The sequence below is a fragment of the Protopterus annectens genome, chromosome 6.part1, assembly GCF_019279795.1.
Source record: "Protopterus annectens isolate FY-2018-M chromosome 6.part1, PAN1.0, whole genome shotgun sequence".
In the NCBI taxonomy this organism is placed as follows: Eukaryota; Metazoa; Chordata; order Ceratodontiformes; family Protopteridae; genus Protopterus; species Protopterus annectens.
The window spans coordinates 85,503,926-85,525,828 of NC_056738.1; the positions used below are offsets into that span (position 1 = coordinate 85,503,926).

At 45.1% G+C, this 21,903-nt stretch overlaps 1 protein-coding gene across 1 annotated transcript in view; it reads right to left on the reverse strand.

Moving 5' to 3' along the window:
- Positions 1-21,903, reverse strand: part of TLK1 (tousled like kinase 1) — a gene marked incomplete in the record, with an annotated part of 2,832,579 nt that overhangs the window by 527,766 nt on the left and 2,282,910 nt on the right. The window contains 2 exon segments of the mRNA XM_044075520.1: positions 15,617-15,706; positions 15,797-15,888. Of these exon segments, the coding sequence (XP_043931455.1) occupies positions 15,617-15,706; positions 15,797-15,888 (182 nt within the window).

Genomic DNA, 21,903 nt, shown 5'->3' on the forward strand with positions numbered 1-21,903 from the left:
CAATCAAATGTGATCCTTGAAGGCGAATTGCCGAGGTACCAGATCGTTGTTAATAAAGAACAAGTATACTGGTATAGTGCTGACCTTTTGTGTTTTCTTCTACTTTGCTGTGTGGTGTTTTTTGATGAACCCAAATGCAATGACTGCAACAGTGAAACACGAACATCTGACTTGCTTAGCAGTAGTGTCGTCGGAAGGCTTAGCCTTGTGTGGCTTTGTCTGTATCTTTACGTTTTTTCAGAATATCATCGGATTGCTGGCTGAAGGACGTCATATCAGAATTCGAAGATTGAATATGAAAATAATGGTCTACAAAAAGAGCTCTACGGCAAATGGTTCTCACATTAAAGAGGGCACATAACCGGCAACCAGGGACGTCGTGGTCTGGGCCTAAACAAGTGATGCAGTAGGAATGAAAGTATCTGTGTGGGATGTGCTTTCCACAGGCAAGACAATTAACTTTTTCGGACATCGGTTAGAGTAAGAAAAAAGGGTCCCCAACGGGGTACTTGGCTTAAGATGTTTTCTCCTGAAGTTCGATCTTTTGCTAGCAACCGACTGGCACTCGTGCAAACTGCTTCTGCTACGGGCTCCGCGGCAAGAAAGACTGATGTAATGCCTTCGGCTGCCCTGCTTTATAGTACTGATGACCTGACATCAGACTACAGGCGTCAGCAGCCAGCAGACAAACATTTGACTCTGGTATTCGGGCCAGACGAGGGCTACCACAGCAAGGATAACCCACAGGTGATGGTTGCAGCAGTGAAACACGAAGAACACCCATGGTTTCTCCAAAGAAAAAGTAGTTTTAAATAACTAACAACTTTTAACCACAAAAGAAAGCGACACTCATTTAAAAATGTATAAACATCACACAACATTCAATAAAAACACTTTCCTAGCTCAAAAGTTAATCTTTTACAGAAAAAGTAAATTTTGGAGATAAAAAGTTAAATGCAAGTTTTGTTCACGGAAGGAAATTTATCTGCCCATCAATGGAACAGTGCTAGATGATCTTCAATCCTTAAAAGCCTACACAGGAGAGCTCTCGTCAGTGGCAGGAAAACATTGAAGGGTTTGGCTTGGCACCCAAACCTGACTTAGCTCGAGATGACTAACGGTTGTGGCATGTGGAAGGTGCCCCGAAGCTGGCAGTCTGTTAGAATCTTAGCAGAATATAGTAAACCATATAGTTCAGACTACTGCAACAGTGATCATTGATGATGAACATATTCTGTTGTACACAAGTTTCAGTGTTAACACCCATTAAAAGCCCATGCCACCTACACCATACACCTATGCATATTACAACCTTGTGAACAAGAAGTTATGTACTCACCATAACATTCGATGTATGTAGTCCATCTCGCCACACATTCTTACCCTTGGGTTCGGAGCCAAACCTTTGCTCAGACTCGGCCATACTCTAGCTTGAAGTCTTCAATTGGCTTGTGGCCAAGAGGTATCCTATACTGCAAAGCGCCCATCCCAGATCTTGTTTGCTGCAAGCTCTCACACACAAACACGCTGAAAGGAAGAACCAACCCAACAAAAAAGGATACTGAAACCAGAGACTAAACCTATAGGTCCTCCAGGAGGGGATAGTAAGAATGTGAGGCGAGATAAACTACATACATCGAACGTTATGGTGAGTACATAACTTCTTGATGTTATGCAGTTCAATCTCGCCTACATTCTTACCCTTGGGACAGCGTCCCTAGCACCTAAACCTTTGGTGGCTCATTGAAAAATACTCCTGAGCACTGTGGACCCAAAGGAAATCTGCCTCTAGATATCAGATCCAATTTGAAGTGACTAATAAAGGTGTGAGGCAATGCCCATGTAGCTGCAGCACAAATATCATCCATAGACATCCTTGCCTGAAAAGCAGTAGAGGTAGACACCGATCGTGTAGAATGAGCCTTCACTTTAAAGGGTAATTCCTTGCCATTTGCAACTAGAAATCCATCTGGACAGAATTACTTTAGAAACTGGAGACCCAAGTCTACTGTCTGAGAACGAGACAAAGAGTTGACCTGATTTCCTAATATCTTTAGTTCTATGTAAATAGAAACGCAATTGTCTGTGAAAATCTAGTTGATGAAACTTAAATTCTGCCCTGTTAGAGAATTCAGGGAAAAACACAGGCAGCTCAATGGACCGGTTGACAACCGAAGCGACCTTCGGCATAAAGGACGGATTAGGTCTTAGAGAAACCCTATCCTTGTGAAATACCACGTAACTGGGCCGAACCGATAAAGCTTGGAGCTCAGAGACCCGCCTAGCCGAAGTGATGGCTATCAAAAAGATCATCATCCAAGACAAAAATTTAATGTCACAAGTAGCTGCGGGCTCAAAGGGAGGCGAGGTAAGCTGCTGTAACACAAAACTGAGGTCCCATGGCATTACAGGATCAAAGACTGGAGGTCGAAGTAGCATAGTCCCTTTCAGAAAAGCCCTACAAAGCCTGTGCGCCATTAGATTGGGTTCATTAGCAACATGAAAAGTAGAAATGACTGCCAACTGCACTTTAATAGCTGCTGCAGCTGATCCCTGGCTGAACAGTTGAGAAAGAAATTCTAAAACTGATGGAATGGGAGCTGTATAGGGATCAGTCTGCCTTTCATAAGGCAAATGGAGAATCTCTTCCACTTACTGGAATAAATCTTCCTAGTAGAAGACTTGTGGAAAGAAGACAGAATATGAACCACCTCCGGGGAAAAATCATGAAGCCTGACTAGGGACAGAACTGGAGCAGCCAAGCTGTCAAACTTGAGGGTCTGAATGGAAGGAGGGAATTGCCCTGACATAAGAGTCAGCAGATCTGGCACTGGGTCCAGAATCCACGGATCGTCCATTAGACAAGGTTGGAGAAAAGGGAATCAAATCTGATGAGGCCAGTATGGTGCAATCAGTATCATCTCGCTTCCCAAGGATTGTGCTTTCTTAATAACCTTCGTTATCAGGGGAACTGGCGGGAAGGCATAGAGAAGACCGGAGGGCCAATCGTGAACTAGAGCATCCCTGGGTGCCTCCCCTTCGGGGGGATAAGAGTGAAGTAGCTGCTGCATTTGGCATTGAGGGGGCTGGCAAATAGGTCTCAGCAAGGCTGACCCCATATGCGGAAAATCTGCTCCGCCACTTGTTCGTTCAGGGACTACTCGTGAGGCATCAGAATAGCTCTGCTCAGCCTGTCGGCAATCACATTGGACTTCCCCAGTATGTGCGTTGCCACTAGAAAGCATCGGGAAGACACTGCCCACTGCCACACTCGACGTGCTTGTCTGCAAAGGGGATACGACCTGGTTCCTCCCTGTTTGTTCAGATACCATACCAATGACACGTTGTCTGAGTGGATTGCAATTGTCCCACGAGGAAGAAAGCCCTGAAGTGCTTGCAACGCTAATAGCACCGCTCTCATCTCCAAGACACTGATATGCAAATGGGTCTCATGCTCTTGCCACGTGCCTTGGACTGTCCTGCCGAGATAATGCCCCACCCCCACCCGATCTGGGAGGCATCCGTGGTCACCGTGGCAACTGGAGAGGGAAGAATGAAAGGCATGCCCGCGTTGAGATTGCCGGTCTGAAGCCACTAGCACAGATCCTGCTTGCACTTGTCTGTAATCAGAATAAGATAGGAGAGTGGGAGATGCTGTAGACCACTGAGCAAAAAGCAGCCACTGAAGAAGCCTCATGTGTAGTCTCGCAAGAGGAACTAACAATCATGGCAGCCATGGTCCCTAATAACATGAGGACCACTTTTGCCTTGACCTTCTTCAATGGTAGCAAAGCGTAGACCTGCTGCTGTAAAAAGTACAGTTTTGTACCTACCATAAATGTAGATGTCCGATAGATATGCAACTGCAGTCCTGACATATGGGTTGTCCTGCCTCAGGCAGCCCTTCGGTCGGCCGGATTCCAAAGTCTGGGTCCGGCGTCGGCTGATGTCGCCTCCTCCCCGACGTCAGAGCGGCTGGAGTATAAAGGCATCCGCCGACGCCATCTTCTTCAGTGTTTCTTGCCCCAGATGCCAGGTGCCCGCCAAGGAAGGCTATATTTTGTGAATGGATAAGCAAAAATTTCCAGACATGCACAACAGTAACAAACAGATACACCATAACAGATATCCCCAGCTAAATAGGAGAGGGGGAAAGGACCCAAGGGAAAAAACAGAGGGGTAGGAGGGAGGGAAAACCTGACTGCAGTTGCATATCTATCGGACATCTACATTTATGGTAGGTACAAAACTGTACTATGTCCTTCAAGAATGCAACTGCAGCCCTGACATATGGGTTGAATACCATAGCCAAGCTGGGGGTGGTAGGATCTAAGCAAGGGATGGTGTAGCTAAAAGACCCTGCAGGACTGCAGAAGCAAAGCCTGCTCAGGATCTGGAGTATAAAGGCAGGTTGTAGTGTCTGGTAAATGTATGCACGGAGCTCCATGTAGCAGCCTCTAGAATGTCCTTTGTAGCCATTCCTCTTAGAAAGGCTGTGGATGTGGCTATAGCTCTGGTTGAGTGTGGCCTTATATTGGCTGGCACACCCTTTCCATGGAAGGAGTAACAGAATCTGATGCAGTGTCCAATCCATTGTGAAATTGTTTGTTTGGAGACTGCCTTTTTCCTTGCACTCCGGCAGCATAGGCTACAAATAGTTGGTCAGACTTCCTGGTGGTCTTTGTTCTGTCCAAGTAGTAGCGTAATTGTCTGTGTATGTCTAAAGTATGCAGCAGCTTTTCCCCTTTACTTTGAGGATTGGGAAAGAAAGTAGGCAGGTGAATTGCTTGATTTAGAGACACCCTGGATATCACTTTTGGCATGAATGAAGGATTGGTCCTTAGAGAAACTCTGTCCTGATGGAAAATGAGAAAGGGAGGTACTGCCATGAGGGCCTGTATCTCCGAGACTCTTCTTGCTGAGGTAACTGCCAACAGGAAGACCGTTTTCCAGGAGAGGAATTGCATTTCTGAAGATGCTGCTGGTTCAAAAGGAGAAAGAGTTAACTTTTCCAAGACGTAGCTGAGGTCCCATGCAGGAACTGGTGGTTTTCTGGGAGGTTTGATATTCTTTATACCTCTTAGAAACTGTCTTAGCAAGGGATGCGAAAACACAGGTGGGTCACAGTTGTAGTTTGCTGAGATTGCTGAAGCGTGGATTTTAATGGAAGAATATGAGAGGCCACTATGAAACATTTCTGCCAAGTATTCTAATATCTGAGGTATGCTCATCACTGATGCATCCTGTCCCTTTTTGGCATTCCAGATGATGAATCTCTTCCACTTGGCCGAATAGGTTTTTCTGGTGGAAGGTCTGCGTGCTTCCAGCAAGATTTCCTGAACCTTTTCGGAGAGGGGGACATGGGACAAAGTTATGGAACCCTCCAAGCTGTCAGTTGCAATGTTTGCAGGTTTTGATGAACAGTCCTGTAATTGTGTTGAGTTAGGAGCAGAGGCCATTGGGGCAAGGGCCACGGTTTGGTGCGAGTTATGCTCAGTAGCAAGGGATACCAATGCTGCCTCGGCCAGTCTGGAGCTATCAGTATTCCTTTTGGTTGCTCTGCTTTGATCTTCAGTAACACCTTGGTCAGTAATGGTAGAGGAGGGAAGGCACAGATTTTTAGGGTATTCCAGCTGAAGGAGAGAGCATCCGTTCTCCAGGCTAGAGGATGGTGTGTCCTTGAGCAGAACCTGTCCAGGTGGTGATTGAGATGAGAAGCAAATAGCTCTATGTCCGGTCTTCCCCATGCATTTGTTATCTGTGAGAAAATGTGTGGATGCAGCATCCATTCATGTGGATCCACGAAATTTCTGCTCAACCTGTCCGCCAGCACATTGCCCTTGCCCGGAACAAACTGGGATTGCAAATGGATGTTCAGTTTCAGGGATTTTTCCCAAAGAGCCATTGTTAGTCTGCAGAGGGGATACTAGTGAGTGCCTCCTTGTTTGTTTATATACCACATGACAGTGGTGTTGCCTGTCCTTATTAGCAGATGGCCTTGTTGAAGAGATTTTCCAAAGGCTTCTATTGCATACATCACTGCCAGCATTTCTTTTTGATTTATGTGCAGAGGCATTTCCGTGGGAGTCCACTGACCTTGAATGCATCTGTCCTCCATGTGTGCCCCCCATCCATAATCTGAGGCGTCTGTTGTAATGGTTTGACTTGCTTGAACTTTGTTGAAGGGCATGCCTTGGTGCCAGTTCTTTGAGAATAAGGCTTGCTTGAGCCCACCACAAAAATTCCCTTTGCAGGCATGGAATGAGTGGTATTAAGTCTTCTAGCTTATGGCTGTGTTGAGACCATAAGCTTTTTAGATACCATTGTAGCTTTCTCAAGTGTAGTCTTGCCAGAGGGATCAGAAGGATGCAAGATGCCATGAAACCCAGGGCCTGCAGGATCTTCCTTGCGGTCAGCTGGGTAAGTTTTGCTAGGCTTTTGAAGTAATCTGGTAAATGCTGTTTTTCTCCTCTGTGAGGAAAGCCATTTGTGATTGTGTGTCCAGTTTTGCTCCTAGAAAAATAATCTTTTGGGACGGTAATAGTCTTGATTTTTGAATGTTGACTGTGTATCCCAAAGCCTGTAGCAACTGAATGACATAGTCCAAGTTTTTTATCAATGCTTGTTTGCTGTCTGCTTGTATGAGGCAGTCGTCCAGGTAAGGGTATATTTGAATCCCCTGGAGTCTGCAATGTGCAACTACTGATGCCAGGCATTTCGTGAATACTCTGGGTGCAGTAGATAAGCCAAACGGCAATGCTGAGAATTGATAATGCTCTGTTCCTGCAAGAAATCTGAGGTATCTTCTGCAGCTGTGTCTGATTGGGACATGCAGGTATGCCTCCTTGAGGTCCAGAGTAACCAGCCAAGACCCCTTGCCCAGCATGGGAAGGAGTTGCTGTAACGTCAGCATTTTGAATTTTGGCACAATGAGAAAGGTGTTTAGAACAGACAAGTCCAGTATAGGCCTCCATTGCTTTTCTTTTCTTGGAACAAGGAACAGTCTTGAATAGAATCCCTGGCCTTGTTCCTGAGGAGGAACTTTTTCTATAGCTTTTATTTGTAACAGCTTTGCAACTTGTAAGAGAGCCTCTGCCCTTTGATTTTGTGGCAGGTGTGGCATGCCTTGTCTCGTTGGTAAGGTGTGGAAGTGGAACCTGTAACCTCTGTCTATTATGTCCAGAATCCATTTGTCCTTGGTCAAAATGTGCCAGTTCTTTGAGAATAAGTATAATTTTCCGCCTAGAGGTGCTTCTCTTTGAGCCTTGGTAGGCGGAGTGATAGTCAAGTCATTGTGATTGTCCCTGTGGTGCAGGTGAACTCCCTGCGCCACTTCTTTGATTAGGTGGTTGCCATTGGCGGCCCCTGTAGGAGCCTCGGTATTGCCCTCTACCTCGAGCACGCCTGTTCTTTCCCCTTTGAAACTTGTCTGAGTCTGGAAAGGACCAATTCTTAGAAGGCCAATTCCTGCTGAATCTGGGAGGCTGAACCTGGAGGAAATCCTTGACAGTTTGTACTGATTTTGCCTTTTCCTCAATAGACTTCAACACATCCTGTGCATTAGCACCAAAAAGCTTCTGTTTTTCCAGAGGGGCATCCAGGAGCTTAACTTTAACATGGTCTGGTAGTGGCTGTTCTTTCAACCAACCATGTCTACGTATAACGGCCCCTGTCATGGCTGCCCTACATGAAGCTTCCAATGCATCATAACCACACTGAAGAAAATTATTGCTAACCTGCTGAGAGTTATGAACCAAATCCTGCAATGCCTTTCTATCTATAGGCTCAGGAGAGGCTAACTTTTTCTGCAAATCATCCATTAAGTAATCCTGGTACTGAAACATATGAAAAAGGCAGTTGAGTGACCTCATGGCAAGGGTGGAAGAGGTATAAACTTTTTTGCCCCATCTCTCCAGGGACCTAGCTTCCCTGTCAGCGGGCAGAGGGTTTTTGGCAGAGGAAGAAGCCACTGCCTTGGGGCCCTGTGAAATAGTCTCTAAATCCACAGAGTGGGCCTTAAAGAGATGCTTATGGGTTTCAGGGACCCTGTAATATCTGTCAGGTTTGACAGGAGCAGGAGGGAGAGAATCAGGCGAAGCACTGGAGTCTGAGTATACATCATCAAGGACATCCAACACTGGAGGAATAGCTAAAGGTCTGTGTTGGGGTAGCTTAAGGAAGGTACGTAGCCTTTTCCTGGAGTCAGAGAATTCCTGACCCTGCCACTGAAAATGTTCTCTCATGGAGTGGAGAACTTCACCAAAAGAAATATCCTCTGGAGGGGAGGCAGAAGGAATTGAATCCTCAGCATCCGAGTCCTCATAGGCCTGAAAGGATTCTTCCTGGTTATCTGAGTGCTCTGAATCCCCAGAGGCTTCATCTGAAGAGAGGGTGTCTGTCTGTTCAGTTCTAGGCCTTTTATCTGCAGGCGGCTGAGAACCTCTGTCTGGGTGCGGCTGAGAACCCCTGATAAGAGAGATTAAATCTGCAGCAAGAGTCATGATCTGTCTATCAGAAGAGGGGCCCTGAGCAGTAGGGCTTAGGATGGGCCTTGGCCTGGCTGGCAGCCTTAGCACGTGCAAAGGCCTTGATGGACATGGATACCGGAGGCCTAGCTGCCCCACGTGCAGGGGTAACCTTGTCCACAGGAATGGTGTCGGGTAAATCCAGAACTTCGGTTTCTAGAGGAAAATCAACAACCGGCACCGGTGAAATCTCCGGGACCGAAGAACGCGTTAAAGCGGTGTCGTCGGCCTGGGGCGGTAGAATTACTGCTTCCGAAGGGAACGAAGCACTCGCGGAGGGCTTAGGTGTGGTATCGGTGGAAGACGCGGGCCGAGGATGTCGGTCCCGGTCCTTGCGTTTTTTGGTAGATTGTGTTGTCGGTTGTTCCGACGGCATGATATAAGCGAAAGATTCGCCAAAAAAGTCTTCGGCAAATTCTGCCCGGCGCCTGAGTGTGCGCTTATTAAAGCAAGCACAGGCAGCACAGGCCGAGACGTCATGGTCTGGGCCCAGGCAAGGGAGGCAGTAAGAATGGAAGTCCTTATGAGGTATTTGTTTACCACAAGACAAACAATTATTAACTTTTTCAATTTTTTCTGACATCGGCTGAGGCAAGAAAAAATGTTCCCCAACGGGGTACTTAGCTTTTAGATGACTTCGGTAACTGAAAACACAGTAGCTGACCGACCGGCACTTGCGAACTGCTTCTGCTTCGGGCACCGCGTGGCAAGAAAGACTGAAGATGGCGTCGGCGGATGCCTTTATACTCCAGCCGCTCTGACGTCGGGGAGGAGGCGACATCAGCCGACGCTGGACCCAGACTTTGGAATCCGGCCGACCAAAGGGCTGCCTGAGGCAGGACAACCCATATGTCAGGACTGCAGTTGCATTCTTGAAGGACATCCTGAATTCTTTCTTCTGGTAGGAAGGCCCTCATGAGCACTGTGTCTAATTCGGCACTGATAAAGGTAACACGTTGCAAGGGCAACAAGGCAGACTTTTCCCAATTCAGAGTAATTCCCAAACTTTTGTATAGCGCAATAGTGGTCTGTAGCAGTAGATGCCTGGTGGTGGCAGACAGGAGCCAGTAATCCAGGTACGGAAACATTTGGAATCCCTGACATCTCAAGTGAGCCGTTACCACTGCCATGCATTTGGTGAACACCCTGGGGGCTGTGGTGAGACCAAAGGGCAGGGTGCGAAACTGAAAATGACTGGCTCCCAGCCAGAAGCGTAAGTGACTTCTGGATGCCCTGTTCATCTTGATATGGTAGTAAGCATCCTTGAGGTCGATGGAGCACATCCACACATCTTTCCCTAATAATGGGAGAATTGACTAACGTGACCATGCAGAACTTGGACTTCTCTACATGAAGGTTCAAACAGCTGAGATCCAAGAGTGGTCTCAGGTCCCCTGTTCTTTTTGGCACCAAAAAGAATCTGGAGTAAGTCCCTAATCCTACATGGTCTGTGGGGACAGGGTGGATGGCTCCCTTTGACATGAACTTTTGTACTTCTAAAGTTGCGGAATTCCCTTGTGACTGGGTGAAACGTCTGGGATTCTTTTGTTTGGAGGGGGATAAGAAAGAAGGGGAATAAGATAACCTCTGGAAATTATCTCTAATACCAACTCGTCTTGGGTGATGTCTCGCCAGGCTTTTGTGTATAAAGAAATGCGACCCCCGACTGGCTCCAGAGATGCACAGTCGGGCCTCCCATCAGGAGCCCTGGTAGGGAGAACCACAAGAGGAATCGCGGCCCCCCTGGTTATGTGGGCCTCCTCTGCCTCTAGGGTGGCGTCTACCTGAATTTCTACCCCCTCCCCTGCCTCTGGAGGGAGAATCACTCTGTGCGTCATCAAAAAACCTCTGCGACTTTCTGAACCACATTTTTCCACTCTTCTGGCCCTTGGGGTAAGATCTAGAAGGCATGGAAAAACGGACTCCCACGGCAAACAGGGGTTTTCCTTCCTGCTCACACCTAGTGAGGGTGTCCTTCACCTTGGTTCCAAATAAGGATGAACCATCAAAGGGGGCATTGGTGAAAGTAGACTTGAAAGCTTCAGTGAAATTGCACAGGCGCATCCAGGAGTGTTTCTTAAGAGAGACTCCGGAACCCACAGCGCTGCTGGCTCTGTCGGCTGCATACGGGATCAGCCTCATGGAGGAGTTGGTAATGGAATTTAGGGTAGACATCTGAGCATTGACCTTTTGAACCACAGCATCAGAAACGTTACCCTGCAGAGAATCTCCCAGCTCTTTTAGGAGATGTCTCGAGCCGTGTAAAATGCGACAAATAGTTCAGCGACCGCAATGTAAAGGTCGCTGATGAAAACACACGCTTTCCATACCTGTCCATGGCCCTAGACTCCTTGTTAGGGGGATGGACAGTGTTTCAGCAAGTTCCTTCTTGGTGGCTTGTTGCCACCACCATGGCATCTACTGGAACGTCTTTTTTAAGAAAATCCTTGAATGGGGGAGAGGACAAAAACTTGTTGGGTCTCCTAGGGACCGGTTCCACAGTGTCTGGAGTTCCCACACCTTCCGACAAACGAGATCCAGTAGCTCGTCGAATGGGGGGAGAAACCCAAGAAGCGGAGGGTTGAGACCTGAAAGCCATCAGGAACACCAACTCCTCAGAAGGGGATTTGGAGAGCCAGTTGCCTCTCTGCCTCAAGATTTCCAGGATATCTGAAAAAGATATCTTCAGAAGACGACTTGGGGGATTCTTCTGACTCCTCGAGGTCGGTGTCAGATGAGAGAGACTCATCTTGGGAGTCAACGTGCTTCCTCTTGCGCACACACTTTCTGGGGGACTCCTCAGGCAAAAACTCCAGGGGGGACCTCAGAAAGTTGGGGACCACTCATGGAGGTATCCTGAGAATTTGGGTCTCCACTGTCTAGGGTTAGAGGGTGATCCGAGACTGATACTGGTGCTGTAGGGGGCAGAGTGTTGGTGCCGTAAGATGCAGCTGATGACCTGGCCAGCACGCTCCTCACGACCTCGAAAGCTGAACCCCCCCCGGCTCCGAAGGTCGACTGACCGTGGAAGATAAGGTAGTAGCCCTCGGAGCCTAAGAGATGAGGTCCGAAGCCGATGGACCCAAGTTCACCCGAGCTGAAGCACTGAGAGGAAGGCTAGGAGCCGAAGAGCGATCCGAGACCTCCCTCTCGGGTCCGACCGGTGAACCAAGAATCCTGGACCCCATGGACGTCGCCGATGGGATTGGAGCGGAGATCGAAGCTGAGAGGCCAGAGGGGACTACTGGAACCGACCTCACGGCATCAGGCAGAACTGACATCTCTGGCTCCGAAAGCCAAAAAAGGCTCAGAGGAGGAACAGCCAAAGAGGAGGGGAGGATGGGCTCCGGGGCCGACTGGGCCAAAACCGAAAACAATTTAACCAGCACCGATGATTGGAGCAGTTTCTGCACCACTATAGACATCGTCATCAGAGAGGGTCCTAGAGGATAAGGTCGGAGATCTGGATCTCCCTACATAGGGAGACCTATGAGATGGAGAAACTGGTCAAGGACCTGGAGACTGGCTCCAAACTAGAATATGTCGCCGGCTCCAAGATACTGGGAGCAGATGTCAACACAGTTGGTGTACTGCCTTCTGTCGGCACAGAAGCCAATGGAGCCAAAGTAGTAACAGTAGTTTTAGCGATTTTCTCTGGTGGCTCCGAGGAAACTGACAAAGCCAGAGTGTGCTTTTTTGTAGATTTATTCTCGGATTTCTTGTCCAGTTTGGAAGGAGAGGATCTGTAACTAGAAGACCTCTCCAAGTCTTCCTTAAAGGAAGGTTTCAGTACACCTTTTAAGATAAGCTTATTCTTCCTCTCTTGCAGTACACGAGGACTGAAAGCGTGGCAATACAAGCAGGATTCTTGGAGATGAATAGCCCCCCAAGTAGTACACGCACACTGAGTGACCATCAGTTAATGACATCTTGTTACTACATTCTACACACTTTTTAAAGCCCGAAGGTCTGTGTTCTTTGGGATCCTTAGACATGCTGACAAGAAAACTCCACACACCACAAATGGGAAACATAGGAACACTCTTGCACCAAAACCAAACACAGAAGGGCGCAGGAAACTAGAGCGTCTAACTGAAACGGCCTAGACCATGGACAACCACAAGGAGGACTAGGTCTTCTAATTTAAATGGGCCTAGCCCAGGAAACAAGAGACTAACCACAGAAACAAAACACCAACAAATAGGAAAAACTACAACTGGACAGTAGGGAGAACAAGGTCCTCTGACTAAAAAATGGGCCTAGCCCCTTGGAGACAAGGGGCGAACGGGATACCAGAAGGCCAATGGAACCGGACACAAAACCAGTAGAAACTATACACACAAGGTAGCTATGAAAATAGCTTTTTGGTCAACAATTTGTTTAAATTTAGAAGGAAAAATTATACTTATCCACAGCGAAGAGCGAGACCACGTCTGAGCGTAATGAGCGGCAAATGAAATCTGGGATGGGCGCGTTGCAGTATGGGATACCTCTTAGCCACGAGCCAATTGAAGACTTCGAGCAAGAGTAAGGCCGAGTCGGAGCAGAGGTTCGGCTCCAAACCCAGGTGCAAGAATGTAAGCAAGCCTGGACTACATAACATGGAAAGTTACCCCTCCAAATAAGGGAAGATACTCCATAAATAAAGCTACATGAAAAGCCTTACTGATTCTGCATAAATTTAATCATGCTGAAAACACAAAGGTCTATCCTGCACCCATCTTGTCCCATTCTCAACTTCCCTTTAAGTTGGGAAAAACTTGCTTCAAAGTTCATGGTTCACTCATTTCTTGATTACACTAAAGACCAACTAATGGTTCTGCAGTTTTATGGCACAGCTTCTCTCATTTCAAAATGCTAGAAAAGTATTGTATATTAATTTAGTAAACACTTCTACCAGTTGTGCATAAAGTCAGGGAACCATCATAATTCAATATGCGCACGAGAGTTCACTTTAACTTCTCTCTCTTTGCAACCCCAGATCACAACCATATACAACTTTTATCTAGCCTTAATCTTGTCAAGTAAAAATTCCAGATACATTGCAGTTGGGGAAAAAGGAGTAGTTTCTTACTTTATCACTGGCATTTATCAGCAGTCACTGAGAACCCCCTACCCCATTTCTCATTTAAAGTGCCTCTGCATACTTCACAGAACTTCTCTGTAGTGTGATATGGATATGACTTGCAAGAAATTTATTACACAATTTACTAAGATAAAAACTTTTTGTTTACAATTGCAACTTTACTTACTTCAGTACCCTGCTAAACATTAAAGTACAATTCCCATTTTTTCATTAAAGTCCAGTGTTCCCCTCCTCCTCCATGTATTGCAGAACAGCAGCTCTTAGGTCAAAACCACATAATATGGAAATGACATTTTATACTTCATCCATTTATTTCCTACTTTCACATTCTTGTTGGCTTTCTCCATCAGCTTGACCATCCAACAATGGTCTCTCTTTTTAAGTCCAATGTACTCCTGCTTTTTAATTTTCCCCCTAGCTAACTCTTGAGATGTTCTTGTGTTACTCAATCATTTCCCCTTGGAAGTGTGGAAAAGATTTTATTGGCAAGTTCACTCTTTGGGCTGTGCCACTATCAGAGAAATGAGAAGTAGATTCCTCCAACTTGCTGGATCACCTTTTTGCTGGGTAAATTTCATTTCCTCCTTTGCCTAGTTTGTATTCAAAAATGTCTTTGCTCCTTCTAAAATATTATTCTTAAGACAGCAATTTGAATCTTGCTCTTTCCTCTCAACATCCTCAGAATGCAGACAGAAGCTCAAATTCTCTTCTACCAAGTATACAGTGAGTAATAATTGTCTACAAACGCTCTAGTGCCCCTATCTGGCAATACTTTACCCTTTTACCACAGTAATGTCAAGGGCAGCTCCTTCGGTTGATCTGACTGCATTTGTACTACAGGTCTTGGCTTCTTTCTCATGGCCAAAATTTGAAGTACAAACAGGCCCTTTCTATCAACATATCTTGCTGTAGAATACCAATCCAGTTGCTTATTTGTACTTTCATAAAATTAATGTAATATTGTCTTCCAGTTACTCTGACACAACAGACAGAGCTCAGATTTTCTCTGTGTGCTCATTCTAGAAATATTTTTAAACTTTTCTTGAAAAGCCTCAAATTCAGCCTGTGATTTCTGCAGTTTTATCAGCTCATTTGAATATCTACTTTAAACGTTTCCCTACTGTTTATAGCCTTTTGGCATTTGACTATTTATCTAGTGTCCCACTTATTTTAAACACCTGCCAATGTGTATGATTTATTCTTTCTTCTGAATTACTTGAAATCATCTCCTGCATGCAGGCTGAAACCTAACAGTTAACAAGGATATTCCCCACCAGAGTTTTACATCTTTTTTTCTATCTGATTTTCTCCATATTTCTTTGTTGCTGACCTCCAGGCAGTGTAGTGACCAACTAGTAATTGTATTTTACCCAAAAAATGGGTTTGTCTGGCTGCTGTTTTGAAACGGGTAAAGTTCTAATCAATCTGTTGATCAGTGGGAAGCCATCTTGGAAGTCCTCAATGTGTCCGGCTTGCTGTGCCTTCTGCCACTACTTCTGGCTGGGTGAAGCTCTGAAATTTGTGACAATTCACGTTTCCTCTTCCAAACAGCAGGGAGAGTGCCGTCACAGATACTTGGCTTGTGATCTTACAGACCAACACTTTGAAGCTCTTAGCTATTTATCAAATGCAAGCATTTTTCACAAATTTACCTTAAGTTAAGGATCTGAACTTCACATGTGGCAAAATGAACTGGAGAGCACATATACTCCAATGCCAGAGTTCAACTTGGTGATAAATGCCAGGCAGCAGACATATGTGCACATAAGCATAAACCATGGAGGTATTTAGGACCAAGAGAAGCTAATGATATAAGAAAAGGAAATCCAAACTGCTGCTACTCTGTATGGGGACTCGTGTCTGAATACATTTGGCAACCACATTAAAGAAAATGAGTTAATACAGTTAACTTTTTGGTGAATAACTTAATTTATAAATATAATTAATCATTAACAAGAAGTATACTAACATGCACTACTACAGACATTTTATTAAGCAAACTTACGTGTCTGTATCCAAAGAGAAATAGTCATACAACTTAACGATTCTGGGGTGATCAAGTTCTTTGTGTATTCTGTACTCTCTGCAAGCATGTCTAAAAAAACACATTTCAGACTTGAAGAATGTGCTATTGAAATCATAAACTATTCAACCAATCAAAAAACAAATGCATTTAAAAACATACTTATGGTAGTTCTCCTTCTTCTCTTCTCTCCAGTTTTTATTAAGCTGGTGAATCTTCACAGCAGCGTATCTCTGTTCATATAAATCAAATGCCTAAAAAATAATAATAATTATGAAACTAAAAACATACATGTGTTTAACCTGCACACTATGCAATATGCTCACTCCCAACTTAATCTGCTTTCACTGGATCCAAAATCAAGAGAGAAAAGCAGGCTGGTGGAAGTTCTTATAACAGGAAACCTAAAAGAAAGAGCCTTAGCCAAAAGAAGACAAATGATGCTACATATGAAAGTGCAAAACAACCTATATATGAAGTTACCTTAGAGGATTTGACCAAATATGGAGGCCAAGGGAAGATAATGACCCATGGAAAAAAAATCATAAAATTTAAAGAAGCTTACAGCAGAGTTCAACACTGCTGGGCACTAACTTCTGCACTACAATGTAGTGATCCTCAATAAAACAGCAAATCCAAGCATGAAAACTAAATGCACTGGAAACAACCTATGTAAATTTATAAACCAGTGAAAAATCAACCTGATGATACCAATAGACATTTTTAGTTAGTACCTTAAATGACTTGGTAGTTTTGAAATGCTTCTCTTAGTGGGAAAGTTTGTAGGGTCTTCTGTACAAACACAGACAGTGATATTCACAAACACTTGCAAGTCTTCCAAGTACATGCACAGGTAAAGGGACTTCCACCCCCCCTGCACCCTAATGATTGCAATTGTTCTTCCTAGTCTCCCCTTTTTATTGGGGGGGGGTCGGGGGGTGACTATTTCCCCCCTAGAGCCGAAACCTTTGAAGCATACCTCTTACAGCAAGAAATCTGGATAAATAATGGGGGGAAAAAGGCCCAAAAATAGGGACAATTTTTAAATATTCCTCTTACAACCTTAGAAAGTTGATGGAGTAACAAGTTTTCCATTAGCACGGATTTTCTGAAAGGTATGAAGTCTGAAACTGAAATGCCTGTCATTATTTTCTGACTTCCCTCAATGTTTTGACAGAAAATCAATTTTATGAGGAAGAGACCAAAAATATATACTAAAAATTCTGGTCAGATGAGAGGTGTGCTTTCAAGCTGTTTTTTTATCCACTTGTTTTTTTGGTCATTTTTTTTTTCACTTCCTCAGGCTTCACCATTTCTGAATCAGGCTGTGCCATTCTAGGTTTCCTTCCTTTGCCCACTGCATACAAATTTCTTTATGTTAAATTGGGTCGGGGGGGGGGGTACTTTCAAAGATTCCAGAGTAACAAAATATCCTTTTTTTTTTTTTTTTTTTTTTTTTTAAATAATAAGTTTTGAGCTTTTTTTTAATACAAAGTACAATAAAGCAGGAGGACCTTTAATACTTCCTGGACAGTAGGTCATAATAACCAAACCACTCAAAGCACATTAAAATAATAAGAAATGAGATGCATTCTTACTGTACACACTGGTCTATGAGGGGATCCTGCTCAGTGGGTTCACAACTGGGTTCATCTGTTTTCTGTTTCAGTTTGGGGTACTTATTCTGATGCACCCCATTGATAAGCTTGCTTCATGACAGCAAATGCCAAGATGTTACATGCAACATTAAAGCACATCTAGTTTCTGAACCCTTAAGTTCACCACAATATACAAAGCAAGTGTACTTCATGCAAATCAAAAAAGACAAAATTCACTTCACACCTCCATTCTTAAAGAGTAATACAGACTAAGGGGACGTCAAAAAGCAAATATAGTTTTGAAACCCTGTGGTACCAAAGTAGACAAGACTCCTACAGTTAAGATCCTGACAATGTTGACTGATGGAGATTTGAAATGATACCCAGTTGGCCAGGATACAGATGTGCCCACTGAAGATATTTTTGAATTAAGCAATGAAAGCAGCTACAGCTTTTGACTGCACCATGTTCAAACAGGCAATAAGCTGCCTAATGGAAAAAGATAACACCACTGGCAATCCATCTGAAAAGTGTTTTTCTTGGGGAAAACCTTCCATGGAGCAAAGGATAGGAAAAAAATGTAGGCCCCATAAACTCGTGCACCTACTTTAGGTAAAATGTGCACAGATACTGCACATCCATATTGATAAGGGGATGCCTCCAGCATGTTATGCATAACAATGCTGAAAACAGAAAGAACCCAGGGGTTCCACCTGTGTGTCTCATTGACAGGGGCGACAGGTGCTGACACATGTTTTTTTTTTAGGGGATACATTCTTGGCTAGGCTTGTAAGGGCCCAGGGCCATTAACTTACTAACCTCTTATGATCCTTTAAGAAAAATCATTTGGTTCAGGGAAAGTATGGAAATGAGAAGTTATGTACCTACCATAATGTTCCATGTTAGTTGTCTTCTCTCGCCTTCTTTCTTGCTTGATGGGTTCGGAGCCAATCCTCGGCTCCAACTCGGCACTTGCTAAGCTCGAGAGTCACTTTTACCAGCTCGAGGCAGCCCCATATCCCATGATGCAAGGCGGTAAGTACCCAGATCTCGTTTGATGACAAAAGGGCAATAGCACCTAGCATAAAAACTTCCCAAAGGAAGAAAGAAGGAGAGAAAAAACCTGCAGGATGGTAGAAGGACCAGCTCTGTATGGTCTTCAGAAGTATAATTCCTTGTAGAGAAAGGTCTGTCCAGGCCTGGGGAAGGAGAGGGTGCAAGAAAGAAGGCGAGAAGACAACTAACATGGAGCGTTATGGGACGTACATAACTTCTCGATGTTAAGTTGTCGATCTCGCCTGCATTCTTGCTTGATGGGACAGCCCCTAGCACCTCTATCCTGGGTGGCTCAATGGAACAGACTCTCGAGAACGGTAGAGCCAAAACTGGCTCTGTCCCTGGAGGCCAAATCCAATTTGTAATGGGAAACAAATGTATGAGGAGTGGCCCAAGTGGCTGCTGCACAAATAGTGTCTAAAGGAAGTCTAGCTTGAAAGGCTGTAGAAGTAGCTAAGCTTCTGGTTGAATGTGCTTTAGGTTTCGAGCACAGCTGTTTTCCCCTGAGCCGATAAATTTCAGAGATGACAGAAGAAAGCCATCTAGACAAGGTCACTTTTGAGACAGGAAGGCCTTTCTTGTTATCAGCATAGGAAACAAAGAGTTGATCGGATTTCCTGAATTGTTTTGTTCTGTCCAAATAATATCGGAGTTGGCGGTGGACATCAAGATAATGTAATTTTTGTTCCGATCTGTTTGAATAGTTTGGAAAAAATACAGGGAGATCAATGGTCTGATTCAAATTAGTCTTTGAGGCGACCTTAGGCAAAAAGGTCGGATTAGTTCTCAATGATACTCTGTCATTGTGGAAGACCAAATAGGGGGGCGAACAGATGGAGCATGAAGTTCAGACACCCTCCTAGCCGATGTAATAGCGACCAGGAATAAAGTTTTCCATGAAAGAAATTTCAGGGAACAAGAAACAGCTGGCTCGAAGGGGGGAAGAATCAAGGATGTCAGCACTAAATTTAGGTCCCATTGAGGAGGAGGACGCCTGACTGGAGGCTTCAGGAGGAAAATTCCTTTCAAGAAGGCTCTACAAAGCCTGTGGGACATAATGTTGTGATCTGCGAACCCGACATGAAAGTTCGAGATAGCAGCCAACTGAACTTTGACTGTGGAAGAAGAGGAGCCCGCGTGAAAAATCTCCGCTAAGAAATCCAAAACTGCTTGAACTGGAGCAGTGAAGGGATCAATATTCTTGGCTTTAGCCCAATAAGAAAAACGTTTCCATTTGCTCGTATAAATCCTCCTGGTAGAGGATTTTAAGGAAGCTACTATGATGTCTCTAACAGGGTTAGAGATCATAGGAAGCCTGGCTAAGGAAGGAAGTGGAGCAACCATGCTGTGAGGTTGAGAGAAGGGATAGACCGGTGCAGCTGACCGGATTGGTGAATCAGAAGATCTGGCACTGGGTCCAGATGCCACGGCTGCACCAAAAGGTGACGATGGAGGAACGGAAACCAAATTTGTCGAGGCCAATAAGGAGCAATGAGAATCAATTTGGCTCTCAAAACGGTTGCTTTCTGGATAACTTGAGGGATCAGAGGAAATGGAGGAAAGGCATAAAGAAGTCCCTGGGGCCAATCCTGGGTCAGAGCGTCTCTGGGGGGATGGCCTGGCAGTGGGAAGAGAGAGAAGAAGTCTGGGCATTTGCTGTTTTGGGGAGTAGCAAAAAGATCGCAACATGGGTGACCCCATTCCAGAAAAATCTCTTCCACTATAGATTGTTTGAGAGACCACTCATGAGGCATGAGAATAGCTCTGCTCAATCTGTCTGCTAAAATGTTGGTTTTCCCAGGGATGTGCGTTGCTACCAGAAACCGATGAGAGGAGATCGCCCATTGCCAAAGTCTGAGCGCTTCTCGACACAAGGGGTAGGACTTGGTTCCGCCCTGTTTGTTGATATACCAAACTACAGACATGTTGTCTGTGTGGACTGCAATTGTCCCCAAGGGAAGAAAGTCGTTGAGGGCTTGCAACGTTAAAAGCACTGCTCTCATCTCTAGGACATTTATGTGCAGGTGGTATTCGAAAGGTTGCCACGTCCCATGAACCATCCTGTCCTGATAATGCCCCCCCCACCCGATCAGGGAGGCATCCGTAGTGACAGTGGCTACCGGGGATGGGGGTACAAATTGCCTGCCTTGGTGAATCTGGGGAGAAGTGATCCACCAAGCAAGATGATTCTTGCAAATCTGTGTCACCAGCATTTGGTGACGCATTGGAAGTTGTTGGTAAGACCACTGAGTGAACAACATCCATTGAAGAAGGCGCATATAGAAGCGAGCCAGGGGAAGAAGGGTAATGGCCGCAGCCATGAGACCTAACACCTTTAGAACCATTCTGGCCTGTACCTTCTTGCTGGCTAGAATGATCCTGACGTGACTTTGAATGTCTGAGATTCTTTGATCTGTAAGGGTAGCTGACATCTGAACAGTGTTTAAGTTTGCACCTATGAAAGTAATAGACTGGCAGGGCAATAAGGATGATTTTTCGGAGTTGATAGAGATGCCCAATTGAGAACAAAGATTTATTGTGTAATCCCTGGCTTGAAGAAGCTGATGCCTGGTGGTGGCTGAAAGGAGCCAGTCGTCGAGATACGGAAAAGTACAGTTTTGTACCTACCATAAATGTAGATGTTCGAAGATCCACATTGCTGCAGTCATAACCTGTGGGTAGTCCGCTGTCCTCGGTCGGCCCGAATACCAAAGTGTTAGGCTGGCGTCTGTCATGGTCGCTCAGATCTGATGTCAGTACGCCATGGTACTAAAGCGCATGACCGACGCCATATCCTCAGTCTTTCTTGCCCCAGATGTCAGAAGGCCTAAAAAAGAAAGGCCATAGCCAAAAACAGAAAAATACCCAAACACCAATGTAGAAAAGTACAGTTTTGTACCTACCATAAATGTAGATGTTGGCCCCAGCAATATTGTTTGAGAAGTTGATCGCCGGAGGCTGGCGTGGTTTTAGAGCCTTATGCATAGTACAGGATCGTCCGACGCATGACCGACGCCCGGCGTGCCATGACCGACGCCAGCCTTTCAGTCTGTATAAAAAGACACCAGACAAAAAAACAACCCAATAAAAATAGGTACAATATATACAGCAATATATACAAAAATATAAGCCCCACAAGCCACACAGCCACCCCAAACTACAGAGGGGAAGGAGGGAGGGTAAATTGGACTGCAGCAATGTGGATCTTCGAACATTTACATTTATGGTAGGTACAAAACTGTACTATGTTCTTCATCTCACATTGCTGTAGTCATAACCTGTGGGTAGAATCCCAAAGCAAAGGTAAAGGGAGGTTGGCAAAATCAGAAAGCATTAGGAGCTGCTAACATGCCCTGTAAAACTGCAGTGGCAAACCCAGCCCTAGATTTGGAATAAAGAGGGAGATGGTAATGTTTAGATGTGCACTGAACTCCAAGTAGCTGCCTCCAAAATATCCTTAGTAGCTACTCCCCTTAAAAAAGCAGTAGAAGTGGCAGTCGCCCTAGTGGAATGAGGTCTGATTCCAGCCGGAACCTCCTTACCATGATGAGAATAACAAAAAGCAATACAATGGCCAATCCACTTAGAAATAGTTTGTTTTGAAACAGGTTTTCC